The sequence below is a fragment of the Lampris incognitus genome, chromosome 6 (genome assembly GCF_029633865.1).
Source record: "Lampris incognitus isolate fLamInc1 chromosome 6, fLamInc1.hap2, whole genome shotgun sequence".
NCBI lineage: Eukaryota > Metazoa > Chordata > Actinopteri > Lampriformes > Lampridae > Lampris > Lampris incognitus.
Genome location: NC_079216.1, coordinates 66668085 through 66695532, shown reverse-complemented (window position 1 = coordinate 66695532; position 27448 = coordinate 66668085). Strand labels below are relative to the sequence as shown.

The window sequence follows — 27448 nt, the reverse complement described above, 5'->3', positions numbered from 1 at the left end:
CACGCGCACACACACACACACACACACACACACACACACACACACACACACACACACACACACACACACGACCAAACACATAAGCAGGCTACTGCCTGGTGGAGATAAATATGCCACACATATGTGAAACAGTTAATATGCCACCATCTTGAGTTTTTCTTTTAGTCTTATTGATTTAGAGAACACTACTGTAATAATATCCAGGATGGTTCTGTCTATATATTAGTTATACTGCTGTTTATTAGAACACATGTTAATGGGGTACTATATTTACCTATGGATAGCATTAACTGGCCATAAGGTGCAGGAATTATTACATATTTCCCTGCTGATGCCTCGGTGCAGCTCTGGGTTCTGGCCACTTAACTTCAGCATCATTTGATATTCAGAGCATTAATATTGCATACACAGATGTTGCCATGTTCATATGTAAAGTGGGGGATCCAGAGACTGCGGACAAGCTTTTGTTGGTAATCTGGTGTTGGCTGTTTCAGTAAAGCAATGTCCTCTTTCTGTCTGCCTTTTGCAAAAATGATTGAAAGAAATTTGTCGGTTAATGCCTAAAAGACGTGATGCCCATGTGAATGAATTGTTTAGTAGATCATGAGGCTTAACTAGTATCTTCTGTTCCACCCACCATAAAAGGAGGAGGCTCGTGGAGTGGTGATGTTACAAACGTAGGACTTGATCCCAATTTAATATTCTTGTTCACTATTCGGCACCTCAGTGCTATATTTTCGGCAGTCTCATATTCAGTCATTCTTTGTCATCTCATTTTACATGATTGATAAATAAGAAAATAATACCCTCTCCTCTTCACTGCTCCTTTCTTTGCAGAAATGCATGAAATTCAATGTGGACGCTCCTATCTGGCTATCCAAACAGCGGATCCTGTGTACTCTCAACCAGAGCCTGAAGGATGTACTCAACTATGGCCTCTTCCAGCCAGCTTACAATAGCAAGGCTGGCAAGTTTCTGGATGAGGAAAGACAGCTGAGGGAATATCCGTTCCCCTCCATTGCTCCTGTACCATACCTGGAGGTAAGAAAGAAAGATGGATGGATGGATGGATAGATGGATAGATAGATAGATAGATAGATAGATAGATAGATAGAGAGAGAGAGAGAGAGATAGGTTAAAAAAAACCTTTAACAGGGAGAAAAAATAGGAAGAAACCTCAGGGAGAGCAACAGAGGAGGGATCTTTCTCCAATGTGCAATGATGTTGTCTTTACACAATTTACAGAATACAACTTTGAAAGAGGATAACACAATTATAATGGAATTATAAAATATATGAAGAATATGATGAGGAGGATGCCAAGCAGTGTCCAGATACCACTAGAACAGCCCAGGACCCGAGCCATGCGACCAGCACCACCATATAAAAAAATTTAAAAAATTAGTCACACATCTTAGCAAGAGAAGGATACAACATTAAACAGGATAAAAAAACATGGCTTTATAAGACATATATAAAAAGAAAATGTGATGAGGGAGATGCCAAGCGGTGTCCAGGTGGCGACCACCGTCACCATGGAGACCTGGGAGGAGGACAGACTACATGTGCACACAAGGGAGACTCGCATCACACCATTCATACACAGAAGAAGAGAAAGGAGAAGACATCATTCAGAGAGAGACAAAAGATGTGAGAGAACAGTTTGCAATAGTCTATAATCTATACGCTATACTCTATAACCTGCCATGCAGTACAGGTTGTGAAGTACTCAACTTAAAGGCAACTAATTGTAAGCTAAGGCAAAAAGATGAGTTTTAAGTTTGGATTTAAAGGACTCAACAGACTCTGATTGTCTGATGGCAGCAGTCAGGTTATTCCACAAGAATGGGGCCTGATAGGAAAAGGCCCTGCCACCAGCTGACTTCTTTTAACTCTGGGTACACACAGGAGCCCTGTGCGTAGAAAGCAAGATGGAGAGCAGAGGATAATCATACACAAGGAAGTGTAAAGAGCTTTGTAGTAAACTCGTTTGAGCTTTGTCACCTCTGTCAACCCCCCTGAGAGACGGTTCTTCTTAACCTTGTACTTCACACTTCACCCTTTGGAAACATCACTTATCACAGGTGTAAAAGGTAAAGTGAGAAAGGATTTGAAAGATTTTGAGATTGAGAGGGTAGGTTGGCATATTTACGTACGGCACATGGACAGTCAAGGTGATGCTCTTTCACTGCGTTGCAAGCACATGAAGGTATTGCAGCAGGATGTGGCATGCGCTGTCCCAAGGCATTATCAACTTAACCAGCTCAGATGGGCCTGTACTGTGCTTCAGGGGCACTGTTTTATGGTATTTTTCATAAATGTATTTAGTATATGGATCTAGCTGTCACCCATCAATCATCCACTAGGCTGTTGTTTTTGGCGAGTAGCCTCCTGTGTGTATGGGGGGGTAGCATGTATGTTTGGGTGTGAGTGGGTGCAGGCTTGTTTGCATGATGTGTGCTTTTTCAGTCACATCGTCACTCAAACCCAGCAGCAATAATAACACACTTACCAGCAGTGTGTCATCTGTTGCAGCTGCCTCCTCTGTGTAATAATTGTACTGCCTGTCCATCACGGGTTGGTGATCAGAGAGAAATACAGACGAGTACACATCAGCTTCTTTACAGGAAGCGGTGTCAAGGTTTTGGCTGTTATTCTGATTGCCATCCATTGCTCTGAAGGTTAAGGAAATTGTGAGGCTTACTCCATACCCCTTGAGCCTCAGTGTAATGTCTACTGTATTCCTGATGCATATAAAAAAAACAGTGTTATCTTGAAATTATATTTAGATATTATCATTACCTATAATGAGTACAGCCTGCTTTGGAAAACATGAAAAATATGTTTAATAAAAAAAAAAAAGCACAAAAATTTTTGTGCTACAGTTTAGCCCATATCAAAAATGATGAGATGTTTACAGCATATTGCTGGGTCACGCAGACCCTTCTGGCCCTGCTTTCCACTATCCACTATATTCTCCCTCTCTCTCTCTCTCTCTCTCTCTCTCTCTCTCTCTCTCTCTCTCTCTCTCTCTCTCTCTCTCTCTCTCTCTCTCTCTCTCTCTCTCCCTCGCTCTCTCTTTCTCTCTCTCGTTCTTTTTCTCTCTCTCTTTAACTCTCCTGTTTATTTTTTTTATTTTTTTTCCAGAGTGGATTTACTGTTCCAATTATAAGTTGGGCTCTCACCGGGAACAGGAAATGGAAAATAACAGATGAAAACCACTCAGGCTGGAGGGTCTTTCAAGGGTTCCCTTGCCTTCATGATTTAGCAGTTGACAAGACATGTACTTCTTAGTGCAAACTAATATATGATTGGTGCAAATGTACACACAACGATTTTTCCCCCCTTTTTGTACTTGGCCACTTACCCTACTCTTCTCTTTTTTTTTTAAAGATTTATTTATTGACAAAGCACCAAACAAATACATTGTCATTTTTGTTTTAAGTACAAAATACAACGATCGAAAACAGAGAAAAAAAAATATACAGAGAAAAGGGAAAGAACAAAACAAAATAAAATAAACACAACCTCCCACCCACCTCATGCGAAGAATGGTACAATGCTCAACATCATTCACAACTTCAAGTCCTTTAAGGTCATGTTAAGGAAAGAAAGAAAAGAAAAAATACAACAGTTCTAATACGAAATACCATATGTTACCCCACTCTTCTGAGCCATCCCAGTCGCTGCTCCACTGAGCAGTGTGCATCTCCACACTACTCTGTGGATGTGAGGCATGGACCATTACAGCCACCATCTCAGAAGCCTGGAGGCCTTCCATGTGAGATGTCTCCAGAGGATCCTCGGCATGACTTGGGAGGACAGAGTGCCACACACAGAGGTGTTGGCAGTTGCAGCGTGGAGTCTACCCTAAACCACCATGGGCTCAGGTGGCTTGGGCATGTCATTCACATGCCCGGCCAACGATGCCCACGTAGAAGCTTCTATGGCCAACTACACCTTGGTCAACTCACTGCTGGTGGGCAGAAGAAGCGGTTCAAAGACCAAATGAAGACCACACTGAAGTGATGCCAGATCAATCCCTCTTCTTTGAAGGAACTTGCCTCCTGCTGCACCATCTGGTGCTCTCACGTCTCTCAGGGAGTGAAGTATATGGAAAACCAGTGCACACAACACCGTGTAGCAAAGCATGTGAAGAGGCGTGCTTGCAAAGCTACCCCCCCCCCCCAGCACCACTTTTAAATGCCCGGTCTGCAACCGCAACTGTGCACCCAGGATTGGACTATTCAGCCACCAAAGGACTCACAAATAGGAGAAGATGGTCATCATCGGATACAATGGACAACCAGCAAGCATATGCGTGTGCGTGTGTGTGTAAGATACACATTGGAATGCATGTTACCCAGGGCAGTGCCACTCGACATCTCTCTATAGGCCTGCTAGCTTTGGGTCATATATCATTTCATCATTCTGTCGCACTTTACTTGGGTGGAGCTCAGCGCTGGGCTTAAGAGCACTACAACCACCACGTATCCTGTGTCTCTTAATCACTGAGAAAGAGAACAAAACATCTTACTTGTTATTGGTCTCCCTTGGAAAAGACATTTCAATCTCAAGGGACTCCCTGGTTAATTATAGGTTAAATAAACAAACAAACACAAATAAATAAATAAACATTGTGTTGTTCAAGTTAGAGGGTGGGACTTTTAATGTCCATAACATTCAAGCCCTTGCCAAACAAGTTCACACAATGATGCTTAAGCCTACCACCGCCAGGTAAATCTGTCTGTATTTCACAGTGTACTGGAGTTTTAAGTCTGGTGTCTGTGGTGATATTCCTGTGCTTCTTTCCCACACTGACGCACCCAAGGCGATACCTAGTGTTGCATTTTATGTCAACCAGCGCTTTTTTTTTATTGGCAAACATTCAAATATATAGACAATACAGACATGTGCTCAACAAGGTCATAAAAATGGGTAAGAACTTCACAAAAGGGTAAAATAAAAGATAAATAAGAAAATACAGAAATAAACTCTGGGGTAATGAATTACATTATTATAAAAGTATGAGAAAGAACTTGTATCATAAACTATCAAATTATTCCTCTTTAAATAATTCATCATACATTTTCACAGTGTTATTGCTTTTTTATTATTTATAAGTTCCAGTCTTAATATACTCTTTAAATTCACCTAAAAATCCAGTAAAATTGGGGGTGACTTGTTATTCTGCATTTATGTATGTGAAATTTACCATAGGACGAACAAATTTACAATTCAATGTTATTTTTACCATGTTCAAAATATGCAATGATTTCTTTACATTAAAATTGAATGTTTTATGTCAACCAACACTTTTTTATGTTGTTATTTTGTTTTTTAGATTTTTTTATTTGGAATCACATATTAACAGCATTTTTACATAATCATCTTTAGTTAGATACTTTTATAAAATGATCCTTTTTTCTGCATTTTACAGAGTAATTATAGAACAGGAAAATAGAACATGGGATGTTTTTCCATTTGAGATAAAAGAAAAAAAGAAAGACAAAGTACAAAAATCATACTTCCATAAACAAATTTAAACAAAAGAAAGGCGTTTTGGGGAAATATACAATTTCCACTTCTCCCAAATTCTCTCAAATTTGGTTTCCTCAAGCCTCATGGAGAAGGTGATTCTTTCCATTACAAAAATGTCATAAATTATATCATACCAGTCCTCTATAGATGGGGTGTATGGCTTAAGCCTTTTCTTTGGAATTGCTTTTCTAGCAGCTACACTCAATATTCCAAATAGACCAAAGAGGAGTTCGTTCCAATTAAAAATAATGTTTATCCCAAATATAGTCACTAATTCTACATAAATCTTACGCCAAAGTGTATTTACTTTTGGGCAGGCCCAAAACAATTGGTAGTGATTGGCTTCCTGGGAGCAGCTGGAAGAGCGTGAGTGGTGAGATGTGTGAACAGCTGTGATAAAATATCTAAGACTCTTCCAGCCAAACACTCTCCATGAGGTGGCGCTTGTTATCCTCCACTGAGATTTGCAATATTTTGTCCAAACTTCCTGTGGAATGGAACTGTTAGTTTCCTTTCCCCATTTTTGTTTTATGTAGGTGGTGTTTGCTGTCTTAATCCCCTGACATCCCCTGTATAGCCTATTTTAAGCCCTGAATCCATCCTATAGGCACTAACAAAACTGTCAATAAATTATTTTCAAATGCCTTTTGACTCTAACATAAAACCGTTAATGTGATGGCATACCTAAAGAAATCTAGGGGCTATAAAAGTATGTTGTTATTTCAATTTTATTTTTGTTCAGGCAGCATGGGGAACCCAACAGGTGCTTGAGGCGCGTGCCCAAAAATACATATGAACACAACCAAAATAATGTTCTCAAAAACGATGTACTAATTAAATCCAACATGTTTTTTGATTTTAATATAAGCTTGGTTTGAGTTTCTGAGACATTACGACGCAAATGTATTTTTCTTATGTTATGAACATACAATCAGCAATTTTCAGACATTCAGCTGTTGAGTGAAACATACATTCTTATGTAATTTAAATTTCTACGAGTGAAATGGAAAAAGGCGGATATTCAAATGAAATATGCAAAGTAAACAATTAACAAATATAAAGAATGTAAACATGATAAACAAACAATAACCTAAATAAAGTCAATGAAACTTAATCAAGGGCTACAGAAAATAGTTTCTTATAACATGACAGTGTGCGTTCACTTTTTTTATTTGTCGTAAGGGCCAGTGTGTCTATGTACATATTGAACTCAACTAGAAAAGCACCAAGGTTTGGGTTATGTCAGCCAACACTTTGCCAGAGCTGAACTTCCATGTGACGAAAGCATTTGCATGCCTCTGATTGGCTTGCCTTCAGGGCCTTCAGCCGGAAAGCTTCTGGGCTTGGAAGCTATGGCAGAAAAACCCAAGAAGCGTCCAAGAAAAGTTTCTGATGCTCCAGAGGAAAAAACAAAACAAAACAACAAACTCGGCGTTCAGAGGAAGGATTAAAGTTAAAGAAAAAGAAAGCGATCAACGGTGAGACCAAACACTGATGTCCATGGCGTAGCTTTTCCTCGTTTGACTTCCAGTGTGGTAAGATGGCTGCGCAAATTCGCATTTGCGGCGGCCTCACCCAGTGCCGGTGTCAGAGGATAGCGGTGTGAATTCACAGGCTAAGCTAACTGCTAGCCCATGCAGACCGGCAGTTTCGATAACGGCGAGGGCGATGTGGCGACGGCGGCCTCATGTGGCGTTGACTTTGGTGTTTTTGACGTCATCGTGAGAAGTGCGGGGAGGTGTGTCGAGGGTGTCTGTCTGGGAGAGCGCGGTCTGCTTTGTCCGGTGGGCCCGGGGACCACGGCCCCTGCCTGGAGTTGCTTCCGAGGAGGAAACGCCAACGGCGGTCTTACAGGACGCGGAAGCGGGGCGGGCTAAGCTAACTGCTAGCCAATGCAGACCGGCGGTTCCGAGAGTCATCCTGACTGGCGTTTGTTCCCTTGGGCAGTGTTTTTTTTGTTTAGTTTGGGTATGTGTGATGTAGTTTTTGGATGTGTTTTTGTCTTTGTGTTGTATTGCCATGGGCAAGGGGAAACAGCATTCCGTTTCATTTCATGGACACAAGTGCATAAAGTGAAATGATAAACTGTTCCTGATTCCTGATTCGTTGGAGAGCGCTGAAAGAAGAGAAGTAATTACTCTCACTTCCAGAAGGGGGAGAAAAAACTTCCACACTGTAAATTTAAGTTACGTTTCTTTTTTTAGGGAATAAATCCTGGCGGCCTGTCCAGGGTGTCTCCCTGCCTGCCGCCCAGTGACTGCTGGGATAGGCTCCAGCATCCCCACGACCCTGACGGTAGGGTAAGCGGTTTGGATAATGGATGGATAAATCCTTTTTCTCCCTCCAGGCAAATAAACACTTCTGTTTTGCCTTTATTGGATTACATGGACCTACTCTTTATGAAGAGCATGCATAAAGATATTCTTTATGAACGCACCTGACTAGTGCCAAAAGAAGTTGGACACTGTTTACCGTTGTGCTTTACATTATTACTGGCTGTGGCAGTTTCGTACACCACTGTAGTCTGTATGCTACTGCTAAGTGGCCATCTCTGTATGTCCACAGACTTTCGCATTGGTTGGCTTTTATATATAAATCTTTCCTTGGTTGGGTTCCTCCTTATCTATCTGTGTACCAGTGCCTAAAGAAGTTGGACACTGTTTACTATTGTGATTTAAATGATTACTGGCTGTGGCAATTTCATACCCCACTGTATTCTGTATGCTGCTGCTAAGTGGCCATCTCTGTATGTCCACAGACTTTCGCATTGGTTGGCTTTTATCTATAAAACTTTCATTGGGCTGGTTCCTCCTTATCTGTGTACATAAATGTGCAAAACCAAAATCAATAAGGCCTGGGCTGTCAAGATATTCTACAGATATTGGTCTCAAGGGTTAGGACAGAATTAGGCGAAAACGCTTTTAAATATGCTGCCCTTTCTTCCTGGAAAAATGTACAGAAGTACCTGAAATTATCAGAGCTGATTACTATGAGGGGGATGCAAATCAATTTTAAAGGATCAGGAAAATAGTACTCTTGGTTGTCCAGCCTTGGGGGTCATCCCAGGTCGTCCTCTGTGTGGAGTTTGCATGTTCTCCTCATGTCTGCGGTGTGTTTTCTCCGGGTGCTCTGGTTTCCCCCACCATCAAAAAGACATGCAACTTAGGGTTAATACTCCTGTCTGTGCCCCTGACCAAGGCATGGAAAGATGAATTGGAGTTGGTCCCCGGGCGCTGCACAGCGGCTGCTCACTGCCCCTAGCTACACAGCTAGGATGGGTTAAATGCAGAGAAAGAATTGCCCCCACATGGATTAATAAAGTAGTAGAAAAGAAAAAAGAACAGCAGTGGGGATAGTGCATCACCTTGGTATATGCCACATTTAATTGTTACCTGTTATGATTGTGTTTGAGTTGGCCTTTAGTGTTGTTTTTCACTACTGCGTTGAGTTCTTGAAGAAGGCTGTTAGCGTCCTGCTGGCTTTGTATAGTGCCAAGCACTCCAGTAACCAGGTGTGAGGCATTGAATCGTAGGTTTTCTTGTTGTCAATCCAGGCTGTGCTCAGGCTGGTCTGTCTGGTCCTTAGAGTCTTGGATGACTGCTCGATCAACCAGTAGCTGATGCTTTGACCCTCTGGTGTTGTTCGCATGTGTCTTCACTCGCTTCCTCATCTTGGTCTCCAAAGTCATCCAACAGACGACCATCTGATGCTGCCTAGCTACGTTCTCCCCTGTCACCACCTTGCAGTCTCCAATCCCTTTTAGATCGCGCCTTCTACATAAGATATAGTAAGATAAGATATAGTCCTCCACTCTTGTACGTCACCCCGTGTTCCTCCCTCTTCTTGAAATATGTATTCACCACAGCCATTTCCATCCTTTTTGCAAAATCAACCACCATCTGTCCTTCCACATTTCTCTCCTTGACTCCATACCTTCCCATCGCCTCCTCATCGCCTCTGTTCCCTTCACCAACATGTCCATTGAAGTCCGCTCCAATCACCACTCTCTCCTCCTTGGGTACCCTCTTCACCGCGTCGTCCAACTCACTCCAGAATTCTTCTTTTTTGTCCATCTCACACCCAACTTGCGGGGCATATGCACTGATAACATTCAGCAATACACCTTTGATTTCCAGCTTCATACTCCTCACTCTGTCTGACACTCTCTTCACCTCCAGCACGCTCTTGACATACTCTTCCTTCAGAATTACCCCTACCCCATTTCTCCTCCTATTCGCACCATGGTAGAAGAGTTTGAACCCACCTCCGATACTCCTGGCCTCACTCCCCTTCCACCTGGTCTCTTGCACACACAGTATGCCTACCTTTCTTCTCTCCATCATATGAGCCAGCTCTCTCCCTTTACCAGTCATAGTGCCAACATTCAACGTTCCAACTCTCACCTCCACACGCCTACCCTTCCTCCTCTCTAGCTGCCTCTGGACATGCCTTCCCCCTCTCCTTCTCCTTCGCCCAACAGTAGTATAGTTTCCACCGGCACCCTGCTGGATAACAGTACTGGTGGCAGTTGTTGGTAACCCGTGTCTCGACTGATCCGGTATGGAAATCTTATTTATGATCCGCATATTTGATTTGGCAAAGATTTTACACCGGATGCCCTTCCTGACGCAACCCTCCCCATTTGTCCGGGCTTGGGACCGGCACTAAGAATGCACTGGCTTGTGCATCCTCAGTGGCTGGGTTGCGCACTCATCAGCTGCTAATGTGGTTAAACAAAGAATCATACAGTTTACGTTGCCCAGAGTCACGTCTCTAATTTCGGTTGGACAGCAACCAATCGGGTGAGGAAACATTCAAACTATAACAACCAATGGGGTAGGTACTTATGATGCACAGCAACCAATGGAGGGGTAGAAAACATTACAACCAATGGGTTAAGGGACTGGGGCTTGCTTTGAAAAGCATTGAGGGGCCAGGGCACTGTTGAAATGGTGTACATTAAAAACATAAGGTAACTTACGTGAATTATATAGTGGGGTGGTGTTGGGGCACACCCTTAACCCATTGGTTGTAATGTTTTCTACTCCTCCATTGGTTGCTGTGCATCATAAGTACCTACCCCATTGGTTGTTATAATTTAAATGTTTCCTCATCTAATTGGTTGCTGTCCAACGGAAATTCGGGGCGTGATGCTGGGCAACATAAACTGTATGATTCTTTGTTTAACCACATTAGCAGCTGATGAGTGCGCGATGCACGAAACAGGCCTGTACTGCAATGTATTAAAACTTTTTTTTCCTGTATCTGTGTTGATATTCCGCTCCTCATTAGTTGAGCACTTATAACACCGTTGACGGTTTTGAAAAAAAAACGCTATATATATATATATCAAGCCGCCAGCATGGTGGCGCAGTGGTTAGCGCAGTCGCCTCGCAGTCTCACAAGGTCCTGGGTTCGAGTCCCGGGGTAGTCCAACCTTGGGGGTCGTTCTGGGTTGTCATCTGTGTGGAGTTTGCATGTTCTCCCGTGTCTGCGTGGGTTTCCTCCGGGTGCTCTGGTTTCCTCTTACAGTCCAAAGACATGTAGGTCAGGTGAATTGGCCGTACTAAATTGTCCCTAGATATGAATGTGTGTTGGCCCTGTGATGGCCTGACGGCCTATCCAGGGTGTCTCCCCACCTGCCACCCAATGATTGCTGGGATAGGCAAGCATCCCCACAACCCTAAGAGCAGGATAACCAATGGAATGGCTAATGTTGTTTTGCTTATGTTATGAGCTGGCACATGAGGTGTGTGTGTGTGTGTGTGTGTGTGTGTGTGTGTGTGTGTGTGTGTGTGTGTGTGTGGTCTGTAATATGAGGTATTCTTAATTTAGATTTAGAACATCATTCATTTTCTGTTAATGCGTTTTTCTGATTCATTTACAAGTTCATTTCAATCTATCCCATAATCATTTGCCTGTTTCAGCTGTACCTTTCTGCTTGTGGTTCTACTTTTGGACCTTCAAAGTGAAGTTGAAAGGTTGTGTGTGTGTGTGTGTGTGTGTGTGTGTGTGTGTGTGTGACTGTCTTATGGGTGCAAAGTTTGTGTCACTGATTGGCCACCAGTGTCTCCCTCGGGCTCTGGCATGGTAGACTTGATTGACAGGTCTGGATTAGGAGCTCAAAACCCTCCGTTCTGTCATGGATTTACCCTGTTGGAGAGAACCCCACAGAAACACTCTTGTACACATATACACACACACGCATAATGTCATTCAACCCCACATAGACCTGAGGTATATAGAAAACCCTGGGTAGTGAAGATTACAGGTTTTTAAAGCTATTACAGTCTACCAGTGTTCAGAGAAACTTGTCAATCAAACCAGCAGCTTGCAACAGGCCTTATAAACACTGGGGCTTTTTGACAGGGTGGAAAATGGAAAGGAAGGGAAGGGAAAGAGAGTAATTCGTAGACCCATAGTGCAGAAAATAGAAACTGTGAAAGAAACTTATATGAATATAGAATAAGTAGTCTGAATATTTTCTTGCAAAATATTTACCCCAGCAAGACAAGGCACCAGGATTTTAAGTAAGATCTAAATTCCTAATAAGTCTGGACCCTTGTTAAGCATTTACTTCTCTAAATGGCTGATTTATCTGCACGTCAAGAGGCCTTTGCATTTTTCTTCTGAAATTCAAACCTTTGAAAGGTAAATCTTCCAGGTTTTTAAATAATTTATCAAATATGTACATCATAGTTGTAACAGGCAAGACTTTTCTGATAACCAGTACAATGCGAATTAAAAAAATATCCAGTGTAAAACTACTGTGAAATTAAAGTGACAGAATTTCATCCGGGGAGCTACTTGAAAGCCCCATTGTGTTATATGACAAATCAAAAGGCAAAAGTCAAAGTGCTTATCCTGCTTTTTGTTGCCTTGTTGTGTTTCAGTTCCGTTATAAGAGGCGTGTCTACACTCAGACTTACTTGGATGACAAGCAGCTGTCAAAACTCCACACAAAGGTAAGCCCAAAGCCCAGAATGAATGTCTTAATTTCAAACGGCTACTAGCCTCTCTAGCATGACAATGGATGAGTGTAATTTGCTGTTATTTCCAGACGGAGTAATTTTTTTACATTTATTCAGAAATGATTTACTGACTTACTTGTTATAGACAAGAAACTTGATTAAAAAAATAATCTGTGGGTAGATTTAGTCATTGGTGTATGAGTTTCTTTTTCCTTTTCCTTAAACTAGTTGAAGCATAATATCACAGGAGGTCAGCCAACATTATAGAATAACTAATCCCAGACCATTTTAGTGAGTTTGCTGACATCTACAGGTTAAAACATGTCAGACTGATCTTGGTGCTCTTTGATGTAAGCATAGCAGGATAAACATAGCTGCAGCTAATAATATTAATAATAGGTCTGTTTGATTTAGGTGCATCAGCATTGATAGTACTATTGACAATTGTTAGTGCTGGCTCTGTCTGTCTGTCGGTCTGTCGGTCTATCTATCTGTCTGTCTGTCTGTCTGTCTGTCTGTCTGTTTGTCTGTCAGTCTGTTTGTCTGTCTGTCTCAGTTCTGATCCAACAGACCCATTATTAATTTTATTAGCTGTAGCTGTATTTATCCTGCTATGCTTAGATCACAGTGTACCAAGACCAGTCTGGCACGTTTTTAACCTTTAGAAGATTTTTAACATGTATGTCAGCAAACTCACTAAAATGGTCTAGGTCAGGGGTCTGCAACCTTTACTATCAAAAGAGCAAACTCTGTCTGGAGCCACAATACATATTTGAGCCTTACAATGAAGGTAACACAGCCCTATTAAGTCTAAATTTGCCTATCAACCTTACTAATAGGTCTAAATAAGCATTCAATAAGTTTTACCACATGTGGCTACTCTGCTGTGGACTATTTATGATTATTTGGTACTTAAACGATGCATGTTTTGTTGAATTTATGAAATTATAGAAATATAATAAAACTGTTTACATTTTTTTGTTATTTTTATTGTGGGATGCAACAAAACACAAAACTAATCAAAAGTCCAGTTCAGTGCATGGTAATCCTCTTCTTTTTTCCTCAGCCCCATACAGCAGTCAACCCTCGGGCCTGAGCATAAAACACAACAGCTAAGGGTCATTCAATTAACTGACAAAATGACAACTTGCTAAAACAGATACTTTGTTGCAAAATAATAGCCTATTAAAGGATAGTGTTCTCACCCCTTTAATGCGATTTCTGTGTCTGAACGTCACTGCAGAGCTTCTCGATAGCAGGGTTGTAAGATGTAGCTTTGATCTTCACACTAGACTGCAGGCTCTCATCTGTCAGGCGGGAGCAATATTTGGACTACTATGTTCATGCTTGAGGTAGAAGACTCAAGACTAGCCCCTGAGATTCTGCAAGATTTAGAGGGAAAGGTACTGCTGTAGACGTAGGCTATGACGCACATTTTAGGTGATGAAATGTTAAAATATTTTTCTTTTATTCCGTGTGGAGAACGTCAGAATCACTTTAGGCTTACAACAATGATAAATTAAAATTAAAATGTTAAAATATAACAGTTATTCATTTCCATATAATTTTTGTCAAATCCACAGGGAGCCACTAGAGAGGGGCAAAAGAGTCACATACGGCTCTGGAGTCGCAGGTTGTCAACCCCTGGTCTAGGGTTTAGTTACTCTTTAAAAGTGCACCAATTAAGGGCTTCAATTGAACTTAAAGTTGCAATCTCGGAAGATTTCCACTGTCCGTTAGATTACTCTCTTTTGCTTGACTAGTTAACTATCTTTGATTGATCCACCAGAGAAGAAGATCTCTCTGGTGGGCCAATCACTGCTCACTAGCTAAATAAATGTCTGTTACTATCCTGTGTTAATATACTAGCTTTGTTGGACCAAGCAGAGCTTCTCTCCATGAGAGAGAAAATTCCACCTATCCTCTCTGGTGGACCAACCACTGCTGACTGAAGTAAAATAGTCAGATCGTATCATGGTTCCTATCATTACATTACAGTCATTTAGCCGACGCTTTTACCCAAAGCGACTTACAATAAGTGCATTTAACGTTGGAAATCAAGGGGAACTACAAGTCACAAGTGCATCTTCTCTCTAAACAAGCGTCTAAGAGCAAAACCAGTGTTAAAGTACAAACCCCAATTCCAATGAAGTTGGGACATTGTGTAAAACGTGAATAAAAACAGAATACAATGAGTTGCAAATCGACCTATATTCAATTGAATACACTACAAAGACAAGATATTTAATGTTCAAACTGAAAAACTTTATTGTTTTTGCAAATATTCACTCATTTTGAATTTGATGCCTGTAACACGTTCCAAAGAAGCTGGGACAGGGGCAACAAAAGACTGGGAAAGTTGAGGAATGCTCAAAAACACCTGTTTGGAACATTCCACAAGTGAACAGGTTAACTGGAAACAGGGGAGTGTCATGATTGGGTATAAAAGGAGCATCCCCGAAAGGCTCAGTCATTCACAAGCAAGGATGGGGCGAGGTTCACCACTTTGTGAACAACTGCGTGAGCAAACAGTCCAACAGTTTAAGAACAACGTTTCTCAACGTACAACTGCAAGGAATTTAGGGATTTCATCATCTCCAGTCCATAATATCATCACAAGATTCAGAGAATCCGGAGAAATCTCTGCACGTAAGCGGCAAGGCCCAAAACCACCATTGAATGCCCGTGACCTTCGACCCCTCAGGCAGCACTGCATTAAAAACCGACATCATTGTGTAAAGGATATTACCACGTGGGCTCAAGAGCACTTGGGAAAACCATCGTCAGTTGACACAGTTCGTTGCTACATCTACAAGTGCAAGTTAGAACTCTACCATGCAAAGCCAAAGCCAGATATCAACACCACCCAGAAACACCACCGGCTTCTCTGGCCCCAGCTCATCTTAGATGGACTGACCCAAAGTGGACAAGTGTGCTGTGGTCTGACGAGTCCACATTTCACATTGTTTTTGGAAATCATGGACGTCGTGTCCTCTGGGCTTAAGAGGAAAAGGACCATCCAGATTGTTATCAGCACAAAGTCCAAAAGCCAGCATCTGTGATGGTATGGGGGTGTGTTAGTGCCCATGGCATCATGGGTAACTTGCACACCTGTGAAGGCACCATTAATGCTGAAAGGTACATACAGGTTTTGGAGCAACATATGCTGCCATCCAAGCGACGTCTTTTTCAGGGACGTCCCTGCTTATTTCAGCAAGACAATGCCAAGCCACATTCTGCAGGTGTTCCAACAGCGGGGCTTCGTAGTGAAAGAGTGCGGGTACTGGACTGGCCTGCCTGCAGTCCAGACCTGTCTCCCATTGAACATGTGTGGCGCATTATGAAGCACAAAATACAACAACACAGACCCCGGACTGTTGGACTGCAGTCGTACATCAAGCAAGAATGGGAAAGAATTCCACCTTCAAAGCTCAACAATTAGTGTCCTCAGTTCCCAAACGCTTATTGAGTGTTGTTAAAAGGAAAGGTGGTGGAACACAGTGGTGAACATGCCCCTGTCACAGCTTCTTTGGAACATGTTGCAGGCATCAAATTCAAAATGAGGGAATATTTGCAAAAAAAAACAATAAAGTTTATCAGTTTGAACATTAAATATCTTGTCTTTGTAGTGTATTCAATTGAATATAGGTGGAAAAGGATTTGAATATCATTGTATTCTGTTTTTATTTACGTTTTACACAACGTCCCAACTTCATTGGAATTGGGGTTTGTAAAAGCGCAAGAAAGTTTTTTTTTTTTTTAATGAGTGAATACAATAAGTGCTAAGAGCAAGTAACAGGGTAGTAGTTCTTAAAGAGGTGAGTTTTCAACCTGCACCGAAAGATGGGCAGCGACTCCGCTGTCCTGACATCAGTGGGGAGTTCATTCCACCACTGTGGGGCCAGGACAGAAAAGAGCCGTGACCGGGTCGATTGGCAGCAGGGGCCTCTGAGCGACGGGGCAACCAGGCGTCCCGAGGCAGCAGAGCGAAGTGGTTGAGCGGGGGTGTATGGCTTGACCATGGCCTGGAGATAGGAAGGAGCTGTTCCTTTCACTGCCCTGTAGGCTATCATGATTCCTATGTGCAGCTTGGGATTTATCTGAGGGAAGTGTGCCGACATTGTTTGTTAAAATGCAAATGCTTTTAGAAGCATAGGTGTTCATGAATTGAAAGTGAATCTGAGTCATTATTATTTTACCCTAGCTGGTGGTAGATAGTAATGAGGACATGCAGGTGGCTTGTGTGACAGAGGAAGATGCAGAGGAAAGGAAGAAATGGAAATGGGTGATCCGCTATGGCGACCCCTAACGAGAGCAGCCGAAAGTAGTAGTAGAGGATAGATAGTAATGAAGCGGACATTCGTTTGTATGAAAAAGTTTGAGATGACCAGTTTAATTGAGGGCAAAACAGCAAACCAGGGGCCTCGTATCAATCGTTACTATGGGCAAATTTGTGCATACACACCCATGGGATTTTTTTGCCCTGAATTTTGTCTCAGAGACCAGTGTAGAACCTGGGTAACCAATTTAGACACCGATTGGCTAACACTGATGTCTTTGCAGGCCTGGGTGATTGCTCGTTGCAAGAGGTAGACAATAGATGTAAGGAGGAAGGAATTACAAATAACCGTCATGCTTTGCTGCTGACTGTCAGACAATCTTGAGGGCTAAAAAATTCCATCGTTGTGTACGCAAAGATTTGCCCATAGTAACAATTGATACATGAAGCCCCTGATAATTGAATAGCTAAAGAATATATAGAAATAGGAGTTCACCCTTCTGTCCTTAATAAGACTTGTTAAGATGCATGTACGTAAGGTTCAGTTGAAAATCCTACATAGTCTACCTTAAATGTCTCAGTGTACGAATTAGGACCATAGTTTTCTAGTTAACTTCAACACCAAAGCTGAACAATTCCCCTTTCTAAACTACTATATCTAGCTTTTATAGCCATCTTGATCGTTCTGAAGGCAACCGCAAAAAAACGTTTTTTTTCAGGTATTATAAATCACAACCAGCAGTTGCAACAGAATTTTTCTGTCTTTCAAATCATCAACACATCACACATCAAATCAGTTAGGATGTTGATAAAACATATACATGCAGGATTTTAAATTATGTGACATGTCAACCAAGATTGATAGGCACCTTCTAAATATTAGAATCAAATTTGCTCACAGGCCTTGTTATAAATACTGATAAACCACCTCTTTGTGCAAACAGAACTAGATGCTTCTTATTATTATGTATGAGTGTGTTTCCATATTTGAATTGCATTTGCATGGAGCCCCATCAGAGGGCAGAAGATTTACACTGTGGAGAGTGAACAATGCCAACTCTGCATGCTGTAATCTGTGTAAGTATTTGATTTGTTTCTGCACACATGTTTTTATGAATGCCATGGAGAGAATAGCAAGGGAAAATATTAATGTCCCCAGGTAACAACCGTAACTGCATATTTGGTGGTTGTCCATATGTGGAGTGAGTTCTGTGACCTTCCGTCACTGAAAACTGGTTAAGTCTTTTTCATGATTTTAGAAATACCTGGATGTGATCCTACAAAATGTTTTGAAAAAATCTCTGCAGAACTGGAGGAAGGTGCAACTTGAAATCAATGAGAACTCCCGCAAACTGTCTTTCTTACTGCTGAATTATTTATTATAGATTACATTTCGGTCTGCCCGGCCTTCATCAGGTATATGGGCAGCACTCACACACACACACGCGCGCAGATATATATATATATATTGTAGGGAAAAAAATTATTCATAGTATAGTACAAGCCTGTTCTGTGCACCATGCACTCACTGACTATAAGAAAGCCTATGATTCAATGCACAGGAGGCCAACTCAAAGACAATCATACAGGTAACCATGACATGTGGCATATACCAAGGTGATGCACTGTCGCTGCTGCTTTTCTGCATAGGCCAGAAAGAGTGGCTATGGATACAGGTTCAGAAGTGGAGTTACCATCAGCCACCTCCTATACATGGATGACATCAAACTGTATGCCAGGAATGAGCGAGACATTAACTCAATGATCCACCTCACCAGGATCTACAGCGACGACATCAGGATGTCATTCGGACTGGACAAGTGCGATCAAATTGTGGCAAAAAGAGTAAAGGTGGTGAGTACTGAAGAGGTTGAGTTACCAGATGGCAGGATAACAGACATACAGGATAGTTACAAGTACCAGGGTATTCCACAGGCAAATGGAAACCACGAGGAGGCAGCAAGGAGGTCAGCTATAGCCAAATACCTCCAGAGAGTGAAGCAGGTCCTGAGGAGCCATCTCAATGGGGTGAATAAGTTCCAAGCCATCAATGCATGTGCCCTACCAGTCATCAGATACCCTGCTGGAATAATAAGCTCCCCAAAGGATAAGATAAAGGCCACAGATATCAGGATATGGAAACTCCTCACAATGCACGGAGGGTTCGACCCAAAGTCCAGCAGCCTGAGACTGTACGGTAAGTGAAAAGATGGGGGGCCGAGGGTTAGTGAGTGTCAGGGCCACTATCCAGGAGGAAACAAGGAACATGGAACATCCATGAGTACATCAGAAAAAGCCCCCCCACACACACACACACAGGATGAATTGCTGAGTGAGGATATGTCTGTACTGAATACAGACTGGAAGTCCCCAAGTCCAAATGGGAGACACCGCCAAAGGTGGTTGAGAATGGAAGAGCTAAGATCCTGTGGGACTTCAAGTTCCAGACTGCCAAACAGCTGCTGACTAACCAACCTGACATCAAGGTGGTCGACAAGGAACAGAACACAGCAGTAGTGATCGATTTAGCTCTCCTGAGCGATGGCAACATCAGGAAGAAGGAGCATGAGTAGCTAAGAACTAGATCAGATGTGGAAGGTGAAATCCGCAGTAGTCCCAGTGGTAATACGAGCACTGTGACCCCCAGACTGGGAGAGTGGCTCCACCAGATTCCAGGAATAATATCTGAGGTCTCTGTCCAGAAGAGTGTGGTCCTAGGAACAGCCAGGTTACTGCGCAGAACCTTCAAACTTCCAGGCCTCTGGTAGAGGACCCGAGCTTGTAGAAGACACACACCACCCAAAAAAGGGTGAGAAGGAGATTTTTTTTTAAGGAGGTCAGCGAGGCAGGTCCTGCAAATCCAGCTTAATGGGAAGAATATGATCCAAGCCATCAACACATATGCCCTAACATTTATCAGATACCCAGCTGGAATAATTAATAAGCTGGCCAAAGGAGGAGATAAACGCCACAGAAATCAGGACACGGAAACACCTCACAATGCACAGAGTGTGGGAAAATGGCGGTGCGAATTCACGTTTGCGGCAGCCTCACCCAGTACCGTCCATGCAGTGTCTTTGTCCACATCTGCGTCTAAGTTTTGTCTTCGTTTGATGTCTGGGAGAGCTTGCGCTGGATTGGCTGGGAGAGCTTGGTCTGCTGCATCTTGTGGGCCCAGGGACCACGGCCCAGCCCAGTGCTGCATTCAAGGAGGTAACACCGAGGGCAGTCTGACAGGTTGCGGATGCGGAAGCGGGGCAGGCTAAGCTAACTGCAAGCCCATGCAGACTGGCAGTTCCGATAACACTGAGGGCAGTCTGGTGGCGGCCTCGCCTGGCATTGACTGTGGTGTTTTTGGTGTCATTGTGTGGAGTGCGGGGAGGTGTGTCGAGGGTGTCTGGTGGGAGAGCTGGCGTTGGATCGGCTGAGGGAGCCTGGTCTGCTGCATCCGGTGGGCCCAAGGACCATGGCTCCTGCCCGGAGCTGCGCTCGAAGAGGAAACACCAAGGGCAGTTTGACAGGACGAGGAAGCGGAGCAGACTAAGCTAACTGCTAGCCCATACAGACCAGACCGGCAGTTTTGACAACCTGGCTGGCGTTCATTCCCTTGGACAGTGATTTTTTTTTTTAAATTTTTTTTTTAGTTTGGATATACTATGTGTTAGTTTGGATATACTATGTGTTAGTTTGGATACATGTGTTAGTTTGGATGTGTGTTCTTGTAGTTTTTGGACATGTTTTTTTTTCTTTGTGTTGTACTGCTGTGGGCTGGGGGAAACTATTTTATTTCATTTCATGTACTTGTGTACATGAAATGAAATGCAAATAAAGTATTCCTGATTCCTGAATCCTGTTGACATTTTCAGTTGTGTGTGCAAAAGTCACAACTACTATCTCAGTGAATTTCAACTAGGGGTGCTGTAAACAGGCTGTGAAAGCTGTGAAACCTGCATTTCTATCTTTGGTTGCATGGGATCCAAAGCTGTAGTATTTGTAGAAAACATTATAAAATGAGTGCTCAGGCCCTGTTGTACCAAAAAATAAAACTCATGAGCCCGACTGATAGACCTCCAGCTACGGAATAGTTCAAGGTGTTACACAGTAAGCTATTCCATCTAATGCACACATTGTTATAGTGATTTCGTGTAATATTTGAGGATAGATAAATATGTGGCAAGGTAGACTATGAGGCTGAAGCCTTGTATTTGGGTTGAACCGACATCAGTAAAGACTAGTACTCTATCAAGGTCGCTGCCCCACCCCCTCTGCTGATCCGGGGAGGGCGCCTGTTGGGGGGGGGGGGATATCATGATCCTCCCACATGCTACGTCCCCCTGATGAAACTCCTCACTGTCAGGTGAAAAGAAGCGGCTGGCGACTCCACATGTATTGGAGGAGGCATGTGTGTGTGGGGGGGGTGGGTGAGCAGAGAGGGTGGGGCAGCGACCGGGAAGGCTCGGAAGAGTGGGGTAATTGGCCAGATACAAATGGGGAAAAAAGGGAGGGGGGGTCAGAAACAAAATAAATTATTTATAGTGGTTTATGTTTGACCAATCGTGGGAGATTCGAGACATTCATTCATGCCACATCTCACAAAGCGACGTGTGCTTGTGCTGTGCACAGTAGGGAAGTCCTGTTGAAGTTGACTATTGTTGCCTTGTCTGCCATGATATTTACTCACTATTGACCGTGAACCATGTCCTGCTCTGGTGGACTGAGGTCAAACATTAGCCTACTTTACAGGCATGGAGCTCACTAGCCTGGGGTAAGGTTTTGAATAAGGTTAAAATTGATAGGACTCTCCCATTCTCTCTTTATCTCATCCTCACCCCCAACTCCTTCTTGCAGCACTTTTCCATGAATTTTTTGTGGCCCGATGTCGGTTTTTAGTGAGCGGGTGAAAATAGACAGGAGAAAATATGAGCAAGGTTGTATTTGTGTGTGAGAGAGAGAGAGTGTGAATACGGGAGGTTGACTATGTGATGCAAAGGGCACGAGAACAGCTTTCGATCTTGCAGCGGGTCTAAGCTCTTGCTGATTGGGATCTCTAATACTGATTTGCAAGTCAGTCATCTTTTGAGTAGTTAATCAGTCATTCAAAGAATTATCTGGCAAATTTACTAGTTTACTAAATAGCACACAGATATGATCATAAGTCAGGTTATTTTTTGTTTTGTTTTGTTTTTTATTTTTCCCCCTTTTTCTCCCCAATTGTTCTTGGCCAATTACCCCCCTCTTCCGAGCCGTCCCAGTCTCTGCTCCAACCCCTCTGCTGATCCGGGGAGGGCTGCAGATTACCACATGCCTCCTCTGATACATGTGGAGTCACCAGCCGCTTCTTTTCACCTGACAGTGAGGAGTTTCGCTGGGACGACGTAGCATATGGGAGGATCACACAGTTCTCCCTCCCCCTGAACAGGCGCCCCGGCTGACCAGAGGAGGCGCTAGTGCAGTGACCAGGACACGTACCCACATCCAGCTTCCCACCCGCAAACACGACCAATTGTGTCTGTAGGGATGCCCGACCAAGCTGGAGGTAACATGGGGATTCGATCCGGTGATCCCCATGTTGGTAGGCAACGGAATAGACCACCACGCCACCCGGAGGCCCAGTCAGTTTTTTTTCTGACCCGTCTCTATGCATGGTAGACCTCAAGAAAAGTGTTTTAGTCACAGATAAACATTTGTGAAACTGACTGGTTCTTCTCCAGAATAACTGTCTTGCTCCACACAATATCCATTCAATGGCATGATGGTTCATTCAGGTTACAAAAGAAAATGTTGTGTCCGTCTTGTGTGTTTAATGAAGAGCCTCAAGCAGAACGTTAACATTAAACACCGTGTTTTTAGCACGGCGTGGAAATGAAGTGATTCATTAGAGCTACGTTCCAAAAAAAAAAAACAGTACAAAAGCACAATGTGTTTAATTTGTTATGGAGCAGCATGTGAACCTACAGGGTGCTTGTAGCCAAGAGCAGAGAGTTGCATCATGTGAAGTACAGTGGTATTGGTTCGGTGTATTTCCAGTGCTCTATGTACTGGTCCTGTACTGGTGATGGTAGATGCAAGTCATAAGCAGCCATCCATGAAGTCTCCTAGCATAACTATAGTGTGACCCGTGTAGCTGTTGTTACACAACACTGAACAGTTAGAAACACACATATGTACCTTAGCAATTTATAGCTTGCTTTCAATAATCTCATTTGACCAAGCAAAAATGAGTCAAAATGAAAAATAAATGAAATAAAATGTTCTAAATGAAGATAGAGTAGGATATGGTCTGATGGTTTAGATCTAAGTGGTATGCACGTTTAATGCGAGGAAAGCTTGGTAGGCTAGAAAACGTGTGTGTGTGCAAGGCCAGATTTGTCTCCAGGCAGTCAGCAGATGATCACTGGCTCAGACACATAGCACTACATTTCCCTCAACACAGTCCGCTGTTGGTATTACAGTAAAACATCTGGAGGAGGATGCAACTACTACTTCTACTACTTGTACTAGTTCTACTTATAATACTTAAAACAGTGAAATGATATTAATAATAATAATAGGAATAGATTGGAAAAAAAGCTACTTTTTTGAACACTTGAAAACTAAATTGCAGTTACCATAAAAGAAAAATATGACTGCAGTGAAAAAAAAAAATTCTTCCACTGTGTCAGGTACATAGTTTTGAGATACCCAGACGGTTGACAAATTAAAGGAAAAACCAACATAAAGTGTCTTAGTAAGGTGTTGGGCCACCACGAGCCTCCAGAACTGTTTCAATGCTCCTTGTCTCAGATTCTACAAGTCTCTGAACTCTATTGGAGGGATGGACACCATTCTTCCAGAAGATAGTCCCTCTTTTGGTGTTTTGATGATGGTGGTGGAGAGCGCTATCTAACACGTTGGTCCAAAATCTCCCATAGATGTTAAGTCAGTTTGAGATCTGGTGACTGTGAAGGTCCTAGCATATGATATACATCAGTTTCAACCTCATCAAACCATTCCGGGGCCCCTCGTACCCTGTGGGGGGGCATTGCCGTCCTGGAAGAGACCACTCCCATCAGATAGAAATGTCTCATCATGGGATAAGGGTGATCACTCAGAATAACTTTGTAATGATTTGCAGTGACCCTTCCCTCTAAGGGGACAAGTAGACCCAAACCATGGCAGGAAAATGCCCCCCACAGCATAACAGAGACCCCGGACCCCCTCACTGTAGGGGTCAAGCATTTGGGTTTTTCCTTTAATTTGTCACCCATCTGTATGTGTTATTGTTCCAAAACCTAAACCGTTTTGTTTTTGTTTTTTTCAATTGAATGATTTTGGATGATCAACCAGGCACTCCTTGATGATCTCAGGTACAATGCACTATGGAATTACAGCTAAAGTTCAGCCCAAATGGCACTGATTATCCTGTCAGGTGCCATAACCTGCCAAGCCTGAAAACCAACAAGTTACCTCTCAAAGCCAATTCTAAAATTCATAAGTACAGCGGCAGTTGGTGGGATGCTAAAATGCAGGTATATGAAAATGTCTCCAAGTTCTAGTTCAACTTCTCTGACCTGTTTTGGACGAGTTACTTTAGAATTCCTGCAGAGGATTTAGTCATGTAACATAGGCCGTGTCACACACTGCCGCCTCTGTGAGGAAGATGCGTGGGTGCAGCCTGTCTCATGATTCTACTAAAAGCCACGGTTAAACCCTGGTCAGTGCCAGTTGCCTTTGTCGCTCGTCGCCATCTGTGCTGTGATTCTGTCGAGAGAATGTGCTACGTTTTTGACCTGTCTTGCTCTTTTTGCTTAGAGCTGCGCACTTGCTATATAATGTCTGTTGTATACACTTGGCAATTACTCGGCATGCATGCATACATACTCCTCCCCCTCTTACAAAGATCCATGCACGCCCACACACACACACACACACACAATTATAAATCAATCTCCAGGGCATCCTGGTTAGATTGACTGACATAGAGGAGGTGGGGGTGAACTGAGGGTGGGTTCAGCAGAGTCCAGCCACAGGGGCATATAGTAGAAGCCACTTACTAACGCACTAGTTGGTAATGTGGTCACTGATGTCACGGAGAGCTGAGCCATTTCATTACTGTGTAATCACCAGAATCTCACCCCACATCCAGTCCCAGCGGACAAAAAACACATAATACTAATAGGTAAACCAAAGCATGCATATTACACGATGCCAACAACAGCCAGAGGCTCACCGCTGCATGCCAAGTTGCTGGTGATATTCCAAAGACCACCATGTGACAAACTCAGTGGAAGGGAAGTAGTTTTCCTGTGATTTGGACAACAACACGGCGCATATCCAGCATTGGAGCACACGGAAAAGCCAGCCGCCCCATTGTGTTAAACTGTCATTCTTAATGTAAATCTGTGGGAGAGCATGGCTCACAAACGACTCCCTCATAAAACCCAATGTAGACGAATTAATGCTATTCCTCCCACTGGGAAGCTGTGCGTTGTGCCCAGTAGCGTATTATGAATGAGAATTCTTGCATTATTTTTCCATTCGCAACATAAACACACTGAGAATGTGCCTGACTGGTAGAGCAGTATTGTTCTAAGATGTTGAAACCCACAGAGCGTCTACTGTAAACGCAGCTAAAACAACCGTAAATGTGCAGTGACGTTGTGACTGCAGCCTGCATGAAATATGGGATGGGGATATTACACCACACACACACACATGCACAAACAACTGATAACTGCATGACATGGAATGTTAGGCTTTGTGATGGCCTGGCGGCCTGTCCAGGGCGTCTCCCCACCTGCCGCCCAATGACTGCTGGGATAGGCTCCAGCATCCTCGCGACCCTGAGAGCAGGATAAGCAGTTTGGATAATGGATGGATTGAATGTTAGGATATTTCCCTAGAAGATAATCCCTCTACAAGTAGGGAAAAATATTGCCCCTTGAAAATGACACACGTCTGGGTAGAGCAAGAGTATTCATACGCGTGTGCATGTGAGGGGCAGCATCGCCCAGGAGGTAGAGCAGGTCATCGATCCCCGGCTCCTCCAGTGTGTCGAACTGTACTTGAGCAAGACGTTGAACCCGCAACTGCTTCTGATGAGCAGGTTGGCGCCTTGCATATGTGACGTGCACGGATAAATAGACTCGCTAGCCCTTGGCTAACGGGTCGGACCCTTTAGTCGACTGGTTAACGTAGTCACCAGTGGTACAGGCAACCCGGGTTCGCGTCCCGGCTGTGGCGGTTCACGTCCCCCCCGAATTTGCTACACTAGTGTCAGAAGGAGGGGCTTAGTGTAACGTGCACGGATAAATAGACTCGCTAGCCCTTGGCTAACGGGTCGGACCCTTTAGTTGACTGGTTAATGTAGTCACCTGTGGTGCGGGTGACCCGGGTTCGCGTCCTGGCTGGGGCGGTTCTCAGGCTGCCCCCCGTGTTCTGTACACATAGCAGCCTCTGCCATCAGTGTGTGAATGTGAGGTGTACATTGTGAAGTGCAGCGAGCGGTGGGTAGACTAGACAGGCGCTGTATAAACGCAGTCCATTTACAAATGGAAACACATACATACCCACGCACGCACACTGGCAGACGAGCAAGAGGAAGCCCGGCTGTCGGGGCTGTTGTTTAAAAGCATGCGTGTTACTTGGGTGTTTGTGATTTCTGTGTCACTGTGGGTCTATACATATCTGCGTGTGTGTGTGTTTGTGAGATCATATTGTGTATTTATGCGAAACCAAGACAACATTAACGCACAGGGAGCATCTGGGTAGCGTGGCGGTCTATTCTGTTGTCTATCAACACAGGGATCGCCGGTTCAAATCCCCGTGTTACCTCTGGCTTGGTCAGGCGTCCCTACAGACACAATTGGCCGTGTCTGCGGGTGGGAAGCCGGATGTGGGTATATATCCTAGTCGCTGCACTAGCGCCTCCTCTGGTCAGTTGGGGCGCCTGTTCGGGGGGGAGGGGGAACTGGGGAGAATAGCGTGATCCTCCCACGTGCTACGTCCCCCTGGTGAAACTCCTCACTGTCAGGTGAAAAGAGGCGGCTGGTGACTCCACATGGATGGGAGGAGGCATGTGGTAGTCTGCAGCCCTCCCCTGATTGGCAGAGGGGGTGGAGCAGCGACTGGGACGGCTCAGAAGAGTGGGGTAATTGGACAAGTACAATTGGGGGGAAAAAAGGGGGGAAACAAATCTGAAAAAAAAAAAAACACAAATGAACCAATCACACCATGTTCCACTCGGCTTGTCGCGGTGCGGTGACAGCAGAGTCCCTACAACCACTGTGGATATCCTCTCCTCCCCCACCACGCCACACCACACCACACCACACCTACCCTCCCTCCCTCCCTCTCCCATCCTCTTTTCCCCCATCCCTCCCTCTGCCTCCCACTTTCTCTCCTCCCTCTCTTTTCTCATCCTTCTCCTCCAGCTCTCTCTCTCTCTCTCTCTCTACCCCCTCCCTCCCCCTGTCCTCGCCAGCATCCAGCAGAATCGCCCCGCCACATCCCTCTGTCAGCGGCACATGAGCGAGACGTGTTCAAAGGGCCCAGCCGCGTGCTTCTGTGTTTGTCTGCCTGGTTTTGTGCTCAAGTTTCTGAGCATCCGCCAGTTGCCTCGCGCGTGTGCGTGCTGCTCCGGCAAGGCAAGAGCCAGCAAGGGAGGTGAGAGAGAAGA

The 27448-nt window shown here is 43.8% G+C and overlaps 1 protein-coding gene across 1 annotated transcript in view; it reads left to right on the top strand.

Annotated features, from left to right (window-relative positions):
• The window catches only part of shank3a (SH3 and multiple ankyrin repeat domains 3a), a 299427-nt gene that overhangs the window by 79789 nt on the left and 192190 nt on the right, over positions 1–27448 (top strand). The window contains 2 exon segments of the mRNA XM_056282699.1: positions 838–1041; positions 12435–12506. Coding sequence (XP_056138674.1) covers positions 838–1041; positions 12435–12506 — 276 coding nt within the window.